Genomic DNA, 13,198 nt, shown 5'->3' with positions numbered 1-13,198 from the left:
CTTGAAGAAAGGAACATTTTCCTGTTGCAAAGTAAAGTGTTTTTTATGGTAAGATTAATGAAATGTGTAATCCTTTGCCTGAAGCGGCACTCTGTTGTAACTCTATACCAGTTAAACAGGTATAAATGGGCATGATGTCCAAATATTTGGCCTTTGACTTTACAGAATGCACAAAAACAGGCCTTTACCTTCTTTTTTTTTTTTTAAATTCTTTATTTTTGCACACGATAGTTAAGGCAAGAATCATACAACGTAAAGGCTTGCGCAGAAGCCAAAATACACTCGAACAGTTTTGTGAACGAAAAATGCAAATACAGCACATAAGTACAAGCCACCTTGGAATTCTATACAACTTGCCCCCCATCGAGGGTTTTATATTTTTATACAGCATCAGTATTTAGATTCCTCACTGTTGCCCTAAAGTGTCAAAACAAGAACAGTACGACTGTGTGGCCTGAACAGAAGCCTTAGTGTAAGAGAGCAATCCTAAAAAAAATCTTAATCGACATCTGTCTCCGAGGCACGCCCTTCCCTAGATTCCATGGCACCTGCCCCCCGTCAGGGGATTGGTATATTGTTATACGTTTTGGTTTTCGTCTTCCGTGTTCGAGTCGACAAGAGGAACAGGAACCTAGGGTCACGTGTCGGGTTAGCGATAGCCCATGGTGGTAATACAGGAAGCTAACTCCTAGCAAATGTAGAACCACTCCAGGCGTCCCCGCACAGGTCACCTCAGTCAACTGACTCTAATTGAAGATAGTTTGTAAATCCCGGGCATGTACAATATGTCCTATAGGGGACCTGTCAGGAAAAGGTATCCGGAGAACACCAGGTCTCCCCCCTCCCCTATCGCACCGATCGCTCCTGAGGAAATGTTGGCTAGATAGGCAAAATGAGGAATTAAAGATACTAAAACCTACGATAAAAAGGAAGACCTACCCCCTAAACCCGTAAACCGAGAATCAAGGGTGGTCGAGGAAAAAGAGGAATAGAAAGTACAGGGAGAGAGAAGTGAGGAAGAGGTGAGGCGTCGGAACCAGGACACGGCGAGAGCGGGGCGACCAAGGCCTTTACCTTCTGTTGGTAGGCATCAGAGGTAAACATATACCAGAGCATATTATAGCTTTAATTACATATTAATCGTATCTTTGTGTGTGTGTGTGCTACAAATGTGTATGTGTACTATAAATGTATATACCGGTATTTGTCTTAACAGTGAACAGTGTTTTATATAAATATCTCCAGAACTCAGAGATTTATTTATTTATTTATAAAATATTTTACCAGGAAAGATACATTGAGATTTCTCTCGTTTTCAAGTATGTCCTGGGTCCACAAATCATTGCATTGTTACAGTTAGTGTACAATAAAATACAAAATTAATATACAATATATACAACATTTAACATAGAACAGGTAGGAAATATATAATCAACCATGACAGGTACATTCTGTTTTGAGGTATGTAGAGAAGGATCTCTTAAAGGACTTTAAACTTAGGGAAGATTTTAATTTGTGCGGGAGGTCGTTCCACAAATGCGGTGCTCTGTAGGAGAAGGAGGATCGGGCTGCTTTCTTTTTATATTGAGGTAGACTAAGTAAAGTGTTGGTACTGGATCGGAGGTTGTAGGAAGTGGGAACAGCCGGGGAAAGCATTGCGTTCAGGTAGGGTGGGAGTTTCCCAGAAAAGCTCTTAAACACAAGGCTAGAAAGATGAAGGGTGCGTCTGGATTCCAGCGACAGCCAGTTTAGTTCTTTTAGCATGTCACAATGGTGGGTCCTGTAATTACATTGTAGCACAAATCGGCAGAACGAGTTATACAATGTGTTGAGTTTATTAATGTGGGATTGTGATGCAGATGCATATACTACATCCCCATAATCAATGATTGGCATCAGCATTTGCTGTACAATCTTTTCCTTTACTGAAGGGCTTAGGCAGGATTTGTTTCTGTACAGGGCACCTAGTTTTGGATAAAGTTTAGATGCAAGCTTTTCTATGTGCAGGCCAAAAGATAGATTGGGGTCTAACATCATACCCAAGTATTTGAAAGAGTGGACTGCGGTCAGTGTGCCATTTGAAATTGTTTTGATGGATAGGTGAGAATTGTGTAATTTGTGTAATTTAGGTACTGTTCCAAAGATCATTGTGACAGTTTTGTCAGTGTTTAGGAAGAGTTTGTTTTTTGCGATCCACTTTTCAACCTCTGTAAACTGGTCTTGGAGCACAGCCTCAAGCTGCGGTAGATCGGAATTGCTCGCATAGATTACCGTGTCATCTGCGTACATGTGTACATTTGAGGATTTGCAGACATTAGGCAGATCATTTATAAATAATGAAAATAGTAGGGGGCCGAGAATGGAACCTTGGGGAACACCACACGTGACTGGGAGAGGGAGGGAGTCGCTGTCAGAAATGGACACATATTGCGAGCGTTCCGATACATACGATCGAAACCAGTTTAGCGAATGATCACCAATACCTGAGTTTTTGAGTTTGTGCAGTAGAATGTCGTGGTCTACTGTGTCAAAGGCCTTAGCAAAATCAAGGAAAATAGCTCCAGTTAGGTCTCCTTGTTCCATGCCAGTTTGGATGTCATTGCAAACTTTTAAGAGGGCAGTTGTAGTGGAGTGATTCTGGCGAAAGCCCGATTGATCAGGGGTCAGATAGTTTGATTGTTGGTAATACTCACATAGTTGCGTATGGACACATTTTTCTAAGATTTTTGACAATACTGGGAGCAATGATATAGGGCGATAGTTAGAAACCAAGGTAGTGTCACCACTTTTATGGATAGGCACTACTCTTGCAGTCTTCCAAAGTTTGGGTAAGTATCCAGACACCAAGGATTCATTAATTAGCAGTTTAGCAATTGCCGGTTACATTGTTTTATAATTTATACATGGCTCACTGTTATGTACAGCTCTACGGAATTTGCTGGTGCTTTATAAATAATAATAATAATGAATGGTGACTGTTGGTGGACATCCATTTTCAGGTCTTTTCAGAGATGTTTGGTTGGTGTCAAGTCAAGGACATTCATAGAGTTATCCCTAAGCCACTTTTGTGTTGTCTTGGCCTGTTCTGTTGGAAGGTGAACCTTTGGCCCAGTTTGAGATCCCGAGTCCTCTAGAACAAATTTTCATTAGGGATATTTCTGTATTTTGCCATGTTCAGCTTTACCCAACCCTGACCAGTCTCACAGTCACTAACCATTGAAAACCACCTCCAAGGCAGGATGCTACCAACACCAGGATTCACCATTCGGATGGCTTTACGCAGGTGATGGGTGCCGCCGGGTTTCCTCCTGACACAACGCTTTAAATTGAGGCCAAGCAGCTCAAACTTAATTTAATTAGACTAGAGAATCGTAATTGTCTGAGAGTTCTTTAGGTGTGTTTTTTTTTTTTCCAAGTGGGCTTTTGTGTGTCTCTCAGGAGGAGAGGTTTCCCTCTGGTTAGTCTGGCATAAAGACCAGATTGGTGGAGTGTTGCAGTGATGGTTGTCCTGTTTCTCCATTCTCTACACATGATTTCTGGGACTCATCCAAATTGACCATCAGGTTCTTGGTCTCCTCTCATATCAAGGCCCTTCTCCCCCTATTGCTCAGTGTGGCTGGGTGGCCTACTCTAGGAAAGGTCCTGGTTATTCCAAACTTGTTTACTTTCAGAATTATGCACGAGGCTCTTGAAAACCTTTAATGCAGCAAAATTTCTGTAGCCTTCCCCTGATCTGTGCCTCAACACAATCCTGTATCTGAGCTCTGCAGGCAGTTCCTATGGCTTGGGTTTTGCTCTGATATGCACTTACAGCTTTGAAACCTCATATAGACAGGTGTGTGGCTTTTCAAATGCTGTTCAATCAGTTGAATTTGCCACAGGTGGGCTCAATCCAAATATAGAACTGATGTAAAAAAATTATATTAATTTAAACTGTTGTAGCATAAGGCTGCAACATTAGAAAATGTCATAAAACTATGGCATCTGAATACTTCCTGAATTAACTATATATATATATTTTTGAGTGCGACTATTATGATTCTTTCATTATGATACATCACAAATCACACAGTTTTTATCTATTATTTTTGTCTGTATTTTCAAAGTAAATCCAGTGATTTTATATAATGTGTTGTTAATGTTATTACCTATGAACAATACAACCCCTTCCTCAGTAACTCATTTTGCAAATAGTCTGCTGGAAATGTGAAATCTCCCTCTCACTGAATGTGGCCAACTAATTTACAAAAAAACGTTGTGTTTGACAGAAACCGATTTAAACTCAAAATGTCTGTATTGAGTTGCAGTGCTGTTTGTTAAATGTTCATTCTGTTTGCAATTTTAGAACAAGCTGATGGACTCTGTCGGAAACTTGAAAAACCGTGTTACAGCCCTAAACCACAAAAACCATGGGATAAAGACGCTTGGGAAATACCAAGGGATTCTATAAAGATGGTCAAAAAGCTGGGAGCTGGTCAGTTTGGTGAAGTCTGGATGGGTGAGTTAATGAACCAGTTTTACATGTCTGAATGATGTGCACCTTTTGTTCAAAAGCAATACATTCTTGAAAATACTAGTATCAATCAGATTTTCACAAAACCATTACTTGTTTGGTAATCTGTAGGTAATCTGCTTTGAATGTCATTAAAATGTTTCCTGTAATTTTCTTTCCTCAATCAACGAAAACGACTTCTGCTAAGGGGTTATTCTTTAACTAAAGCTGTAAATGTACTCATCCTTGGACTTCTATAGTGTGAAGCAATGGTTTTTTTTTTTTTTTTTATATATATATATGTGCTTGCCCCATATGCAGTTTGGGGAAGTAGAGTTTATGGAGATATACTAAAAATATTTAAATTATTTCCACATATCTATTAGCACAGGGCTGGTTGTAAAACTTTTATCAAACAAGTTGTATTAGTTGAATTTTTTTTTTTCTAAAGCCAATCTATTATAATTAATGTCCCCTAAAAATATTGTTTTCAAAAAGGTACTCTGTAATTATGTTTAATTTAATAGAATGCATTTTGTAATGTTGGGAGTCACTACCCCATGAGCTATGACCATGTTCTTATGGCCTTAAAGCGAGGGCTATGTTAAAATGACAAAAAAAAGACTTATGCTTGCTTTTTTGATAGTTTAGCAAAGTCACCAATTGGGTAGTGGTTACGGAGTGGTGCAGGTGAGAAGATGAATAGTATAGTTTGTTAAATGTAAGGTAATAGCAGAGCATACAATGTCGTAAAAAGATTGTTTGTTGCGTGAGATTGGAGAGCCTGTGAAAAGTCAGGTCAGAGAGAAGAGGTTACTCTGATTTAGTTCATCGATTCATATTTGCAGTTCTGTTCACTAGTGCTTTTTGTAATACAGATCTTTGCATTATCAATGCTCAGTTTTCATTGTGTGTCTAACGACTCATAAAGCTTATTAATCATTATCTTATATAACAGAATTTATATGTAACAGATCATAAATATCATCATAATAATAATCATGGAAGGAACTTGATTAATTGGAGAAACAAAACTTTTGAGAACAAAAATAAATACATATACATTAATAGTTATGTTTGCTTCTTATATGTTTGTATTTTGTTCGATTGGCCTACAAATGCAGCTAAATAAAGATTAATGGCCAGCAAGGGCACCTCCTGTGTGACATGCATTCAGAGGACAGGAAATGACAGTGTTAGTTTTTGCAATAGTGTAAACCATATGCTTCAAGCTGTTTCCTCTTATTGATATGATGGTGTTGCATGTTACATATATGAGTGTAATTTTCCACACAGGACCATTGTTCACAGACAGAGAATGCTTTAATTTGAAACTCTGTTGTACATGTGTTAATCAGCTCAAATGGTCAGTAAATCACTTATCACTTTCTTTCACGATAGGCTTCATTTTATTGTAAATTTATGTACAAGATTTAGCAAATGATGTTGTAAACCAGTTCAGACAAAGCAAAGCCAGGGCAAACATTGCAAATGGAGAGGGGGGTGAGAAAGATTGCTTCATTTCTCCCGTTCTCTAAATCCTTTCTCTGTGCCATCAACTGCTGAGGACAGAGCTTATAGCAATGATTGACAGGAGGCTAAGATGGAGACACCTACATGTAATTGTATTTTTAACACCAAAAAAGCTATATTTGTTAAATATAGGGATAAGTAAATATATTATTACAAATCCTGGGTGGTGGCACTGCAGTTCTTTGTAAATATACACCCAGAGAAATGTATGCATGACAGATGCAATCTAAAATGGGCACGGATTTAATTTTTTATTTTATTTATTTTCTCCCGGACACTTCCCACCTCTTTTTTCCATTGTAAAGAAAGGGAGGCCTACTGTGTGATCAATGAAACACGATGGGACCTATTGATGATGGTTTCTCTGCATTCTAAATAGTGCTAGAACCAACATTACAAGAGAGATTATTTGAAAGAACTTCACAGGATACCCCAAACTCCAAGAAGGGCCTGATTGGCTTTTACCCCAAATGGGTGAATGGAGTTCCCTAAGGCAATTACATAGGTGAAATTCAGTTGTCCATTTCCATGGCTAACCGCATGATTGAAAAATCCATATCTACCATATGACTAATTAAATATATTCAGCAAATAAAGAAAATACATGTGTACCACACTGTGTTGAATATACTGTAGTGTCATATTTAAAGGGGAACTGCCACCTCCCTGGATTTTTAGCATTATGTTTACATATCTCTATAGTGTGAGATGTGAAAAATAAAAGTAAATGTATAAATCTACCTCTTTACCATGGAACTAGGCACCTCCATTTTGTCTCCCTGTCAATCATTTTACAAGCTCTGGCATTTGCACCTGGAAAGCAGCACAGGGAGCACATCCAGAGAAGTGTAGAAATTAAGCAATGTTTCTACTCCTGTTCTTCATTTGCCTCGTCTCAACTGGATTGTGATGTGATTTGCCCATTCTTTCATGTAAAGTTAGAAGGAAACTGAATATCTCATGAAAACCAGGTTAATGCAAGTTATAGGTGATATTCGATGGTGTAAATTCCAGAGAAGTGACTGTTCCTCTTTAATGTCCGTATTTACTCATTTTTAGTGCGTGTGATACAAACAATAGTGTGTGATACAAACTATCAATCTTATCAAAACCACACAGAGCCATTTTTAGAAAAAGTAACGGGTGTATTCATTGTGCTGACTTGCATTTTAGGTTTCTATAATAATAATACAAAGATTGCTGTGAAAACTCTGAAGCCGGGGACCATGTCTGTCCAGGCATTCATGCAAGAGGCCAACCTCATGAAGACTCTTCAGCATGACAAACTGGTGCGACTTTATGCTGTGGTCTCAAAGGAGGAACCTATTTACATCATCACAGAATTCATGGCCAAGGGTGAGTTCTTTATATTCATTCCATGTTTCTTCTAGAGCAGTGGTACCCAACCTTTTTTCACTTAAGTATCCCTTGGCAGCCAATTTCCATAAATTGTACCCCTCTTATTAGTGACATGTTTGTAATTCATATAGTTGCTGTTATTTCAAATGGATAAATTTCTCTCTGCCCTATATCCCCTTTTTCTCTTCTCTCTGCTTCTCCTCGGCCTCAGGCTTTCTGCTCTTCCTCTGCCCCACACACTAACACACATACAGATAAAGGCACATAGGTACACACACTGACACACATACAGATTTTCAGGTACAAAGATACAAACTGCCATACATGCAGACACACACTGACACATGCAGATACACAGACACACTGATACACACACTGACACACATACAGGTACAGACATACAGATACACACACTGACATACATACAGATACAAAGACATACAGATACAAATACATACAGATACACACACACTGACACACATACAGATACACACACTGGTATACACACATACACAGTTATATAGACACACACACTAACACATACAGATACACACATACACACACTGACACAAATGCAAAGACCTACATACATATACATACACATACACAGACATACAGATACACACACTGACACACACAGATACACACTGATACATAACCAGAAACATAGACATACAGAAACACACTGACAGACATGCAGATACACATACTGAAAGATACACACACACACACACACACACACCGATACAGACATACAGATGCACACACAGATGCACAAACATACAGATACACACACTGACACACAGATACACATACTGACACAAACCAACATACAGATACACACACACACTGACACACACACCTAGACATACAGATACACACACTGACAGACATACAGATAGACACACAGATAAACGTACATATAGATACACATACAGATGCACACACTGACACAAAGTGTATGTCAATGTGTGTATCTGTATGTCTGTGTATCAAACACAACATACATTTAGATACCAATACAACAAGTCAAGATGGGGCTGGATTTAAAAATAAATCCTAAGTATATTTGCCTGCTGGCAGCACTAGCAAATAGATTTAAAAAAACCTGTGCTGCAAGGTTTAGCTATCTGGCACCTGGCCAGCGCCTCCTAGCCAGCCACCACGTTAAAAAAGTTAAAAAATAAATAAATAAATACAAAAGTCTATGGAGGTCAATAACATTAAGGGAGGTTGTAATCCTCCCTATGTCCCCACTTGCCATGCAGTAGCTGTAAAATAATGGGGGGGAGGGAGGGAATAGTCCTCCCCATTCTCTCCACCCATAGGCATCAGGTAGGACATTTTTAATTAACCATGTGGGGGGAGGGGGTTAAAGGGGAGGCATATGAATGCTTAAGAAAATAATAGAACTGGATACAAAATCTAAAGTTAGTAGGGCTAATCAGGGGCGGACTGAGAACCCTTAGGGCCCCCGGGCAAAATAAATCAAGGGCCCCCTTACAGGCCCCACCCATACTCCGCAGCAAGCGCCACCCATGTCCCGCCTCCATGCACCGCCTCCAGCCACACCCTACACAATCTTTAGACACAAGGAACAAAAGTGCAATAATCCCTTCAAGGCCCCAGTAGAGACTACAATTGAGGGCTAATGGGCCTTGGAGGGGGGTCTTTCTAGCAGAGGCTATCTCAGTGTCCTTTAGAGAGTGTGTTAGAAAGAATACCCTCCAGGCCCTATTAGAGACTACAATGGAGTCTAATAGGCTTGGAAGGGGGTCTTTCTAACAGAGGCCATCTCAGTGTCCCTGCTGGAAACAGTCGCCTCCAGGCCCCAGTAGAGACTACAATTGAGGGCTAATGGGCCATGGAGGGGGGGAGCATTCTAGCAGAGGCTACCTCAGTGTCCTTTAGAGAGTGTGTTAGAAAGAATTTCCTCCAGGTCCCATTAGAGACTACAATGGAGTCTAATGGGGCCTGGAGGGGGGTCTCTCCAACACTCTGGTTCCTATTCACAATATAGCAACACAACATAGCTCGCTGATACCTAGGCCAAGTTGGCTCCTCTTACCTTAATTACTGTTACTGGCTGGCAGTCTGTGGGCTTGCTGGAAGGCTGTGGGCTTACTGGCTGCGGCTGGCAGGCTGTGGGCTTGCTGGCTGCGGCTGGCAGGCTGTGGGCTTGCTGGCTGCGGCTGGCAGGCTGTGGGCTTGCTGGCTGCGGCTGGCAGGCTGTGGGCTTGCTGGCTGCGGCTGGCAGGCTGTGGGCTTGCTGGCTGCGGCTGGCAGGCTGTGGGCTTGCTGGCTGCGGCTGGCAGGCTGTGGGCTTGCTGGCTGCGGCTGGCAGGCTGTGGGCTTGCTGGCTGTGGCTTGCTGGCTGGCAGGCTGTGGCTTGCTGGCTGCGGTTGGCAGGCTGTGGGTTTGCTGGCTTTAAGCCTAACTGGTGGCCTGTGGGCTGGCTGGCTGGCTACTGGCCAGCCTGTGGGCTGGCTGGCCAGCCTGTGGGCTGGCTGGCCGGCCTGTGGGCTGGCTGGCTTGCTGGCTACTGGGGCACTCGTAGATTATTTAAAGAAATAATCCATGCACAATAACCACTACTGCTCTGTGTAGTCGTTATGGTGCCAGGAGGGCCGGGCCCCCCTCCTAGAGTAAGTAGTCAAACCATTTAAGAACAGTTTGACAACTTACCTGGGGTCTGCTGGGATATGAGGCTATAGTAGGGTATAGGAGCAGTGGTGCCATGTGTAAGGGGTGCAGTGTGTGTGTGAAAGGTTCAGTGTGTGTGAGGGGGTGTAGTGTGTGTGAGGGGGTGTAGTGTGTGGGGCAATGTGTGTACGAGGGGGCTGTGTATGTGTGTGGCAATGTTAGTATGGGGGGCTGTGTGTGTATGGGTGGGCAGTGTATGTGTGTGTATGTGTGTGTGTGTGTGAGGCAATGTGTGTAAATGTGTATGGTCTGTGTGGGGGCAGTGTGTGTGTATGGGGGGCAGTGTGTGAATGTGTATGGTGTGTGGGGGCAGTGTGTTTATTGGGCTAGAGTTCACTCTCACCACTGCGACCACCAGGAATACCTGGTGGTCACAGTGTTGAGAGTGAACTCTAGCCCGTAGCTCTAGGGCTAGAGTTTACTCTCGCAAGAGCCGTAACGTTGCCATGATAACCGCGGCAACGATCTGTGCTCGCGCAAGAAGGACCCAGAGGAGCTGCAGGCAGAGCTCCCGGGTCCTCTCTTCCTCCCTCCCCTGCCGGCTGCCCGCACGGTGCCTGCGGACAGGGAAGGGGGCAATTGCCCTCCTCTTACTACCCCTTCCCCCTCTTCTTACCCCCCTCCCCCTCTTCTTACCCCCCTCCCCCTCTTCTTACCCCCCTCCCCCTCTTCTTACCCCCCTCCCCCTCTTCTTGCCCCCTTCTTACTCCCACTCTCTTCTTACCCCCTTCTTACTCCCACTCTCTTCTTACCCCCTTCTTACTCTCCCCCTCTTCTTACTCCCCCCTCCCCCTCTTCTTACTCCCCCCTTCCTATTTTACTCCCCCCTCTCTTCTTACCCCCTCTCTCTCTTCTTACCCCCTCCCTCCTCTTACCCCCCTCCCTCTCTCGTCTTACCCCCCTCCCCCTCTTCTTACCCCCTTTCTTACTCTCCCCCTCTTCTTACTCCCCCCTCCCCCTCTTCTTACTCCCCCCTCCCCCTCTTCTTACTCCCCCCCTCCTCTTTTACTCCCCCCTCCCCCTCTTCTTACCCCCTTCTTACTCCCCCCTCCCTTCTTACTCCCCCCTCCCTTCTTACTCCCCCCTCTCTTCTTACCCCCTCTCTCTCTTCTTACCCCCCTCCCCCTCTTCTTACTCCCCTCCCCCCCTTCTTACTCCCACTCTCTTCTTACCCCCCTTCTTACTCTCCCCCTCTTCTTACTCCCCCCTCCCCCTCTTCTTACCCCCTTCTTACTCCCACTCTCTTCTTACCCCCTTCTTACTCCCCCCTTCCCCTCTTCTTACTCCCCCCTCCCCCTCTTCTTACTCCCCCCTCCCCCTCTTCTTACTCCCCCCCCTTCTTACTCCCCCCTCCCTTCTTACTCCCCCTCTCTCTTCTTACCCCCTCCCTCCTCTTACCCCCTCCCTCCTCTTACCCCCCTCCCTCCTCTTACCCCCCTCCCTCTCTCTTCTTACCCCCTCCCTCTCTCTTCTTACCCCCCTCCCTCTCTTCTTACCCCCTCCCTCTCTTCTTACCCCCCTTCCTCTCTTCTTACCCCCCTCCCTCTCTCTTTTTACCCCCTCTCTCTTTTTACCCCCTCTCTTTTAACCCCCCTCTCTTTTACCCCCCTCTTTTAACCCCCCTCTCTCTTTTAACCCCCCTCTCTCTTTTAACCCCCCTCTCTCTTTTAACCCCCTCCCTCTCTCTCTTTTAACCCCCCGTCCTCTCTCTTTTAACCCCCCTCTCTCTTTTAACCCCCCCTCTCTCTTTTACCCCCCCTCTCTTTTAACCCCCCTCTCTCTTTTACCCCCCCTCTCTTTTAACCCCCCTTTCTCTTTTAACCCCCTCCCTCTCTCTTTTAACCCCCCTCTCTCTTTTACCCCCTCCCTCTTTTAACCCCCCATCCTCCCTCTTTTAACCCCCCTCCCTCCCTCTTTTAACCCCCCTCCCTCCCTCTTTTAACCCCCTCCCTCCCTCTTTTAACCCCCCTCCCCCCTCCCTCTCTCTTTTAACCCCCCCTCCTCCTCCCCTCCCCTCCTTCTCTCTTTTTACCCCTTCCCCTGTAGCGTGGCCGAGCTGCACTCCGGTCCGCGGTGCCCGGCCGGAGTGATAGGAAGGTGCACACTGTGCACCTTCCTGTCAGTCCGGCCGGGTACAGGAAACAGAAACTTCTGTTCCGCGCGGAACAGGAGTTTCTGTTTCCTGTACCCGGCCGGACTGACAGGAAGGTGCACACTCAGTGTGCACCTTCCTATCACTCCGGCCGGGCACCGGACCGCACAGCAGCTCGGCCACGCTACAGGGGAGGTGAGGTGAGAAGCTGCAGCCGCCTGAGCGCTCTTAAGAGAGCGCTCAGGCGGCTGCAGCATGTAAAGGGGCGGCCGGGCCCCCTGATGGCGGGCCCCCCTCCCGGCCGGGCCCTCGGACCATGTCAGAAGTGCCCGACCGGTCAGTCCGCCCCTGGGGCGAATGATATCAAAGCTAAAAGGTTTGAAAACAACTTTATTCTAAAACATAAAAAAGAAGAAGAAAATTTGTTAAAAGGACGTATAAATATATCTGCATACAGTGGAAAGGTGTGTGTGTGTGTGTGAGATACTGTGACAAGACAATGAGGGGCTACAAGATAGAGAGCTGGACTATAATGGAGGGCATAAAGCCCCATATTGCTGGTAAGACAGTAGTTCTTCTATGATGAAGAGAAACGCTGTCCAGTAGGTAAGTTTAGTCTTATTAATCCTGAGAGATAATCAAAGCTCTAATAGATCTGGCCATAAAAAGGGCAACACAGGAATTCAGGAGGAGTGTAGTAGCTAATAGAAATAAACAGGCTCAATACACTCAGAATGTTTCCTGAGACTACCTCAGTACACCATACGACAGAGGGTTTACCTACATACCCGGCCTAAAGAGAATGTAGGAATGTAGCTGATCCCTGAAATATGAAATGTATTAACAACAGAAGCTGTAAATAGGGAATAAAGGAAGGGAAACCCAAATCAGAATGGCCTACAGGTATGAACAACCCTATGAGTGAATTAGCTAGAGGGATAGTTCAGCTTACAAACTCATAATAGCAGCACTTAAAAATATAACGTGTGCTTACTGAGTTACCACATTAAACTTCATTA

At 44.2% G+C, this 13,198-nt stretch overlaps 1 protein-coding gene across 2 annotated transcripts in view; it reads left to right on the top strand.

Moving 5' to 3' along the window:
• The window catches only part of LYN (LYN proto-oncogene, Src family tyrosine kinase), an 87,010-nt gene that overhangs the window by 62,314 nt on the left and 11,498 nt on the right, over positions 1-13,198 (top strand). For both annotated transcript variants that reach the window (XM_063451383.1, XM_063451382.1), the window contains exons 8-9: positions 4,346-4,498; positions 7,199-7,381. In XM_063451383.1, coding sequence (XP_063307453.1) covers positions 4,346-4,498; positions 7,199-7,381 — 336 coding nt within the window. The remainder of the gene's footprint in view (positions 1-4,345; positions 4,499-7,198; positions 7,382-13,198) is intronic.

Source organism: Pelobates fuscus, chromosome 4 (genome assembly GCF_036172605.1).
Source record: "Pelobates fuscus isolate aPelFus1 chromosome 4, aPelFus1.pri, whole genome shotgun sequence".
Taxonomy (NCBI): Eukaryota; Metazoa; Chordata; class Amphibia; order Anura; family Pelobatidae; genus Pelobates; species Pelobates fuscus.
The sequence above is the reverse complement of the archived record's forward strand: the minus strand, read 5'-3'. Positions and strand labels throughout refer to the sequence as shown.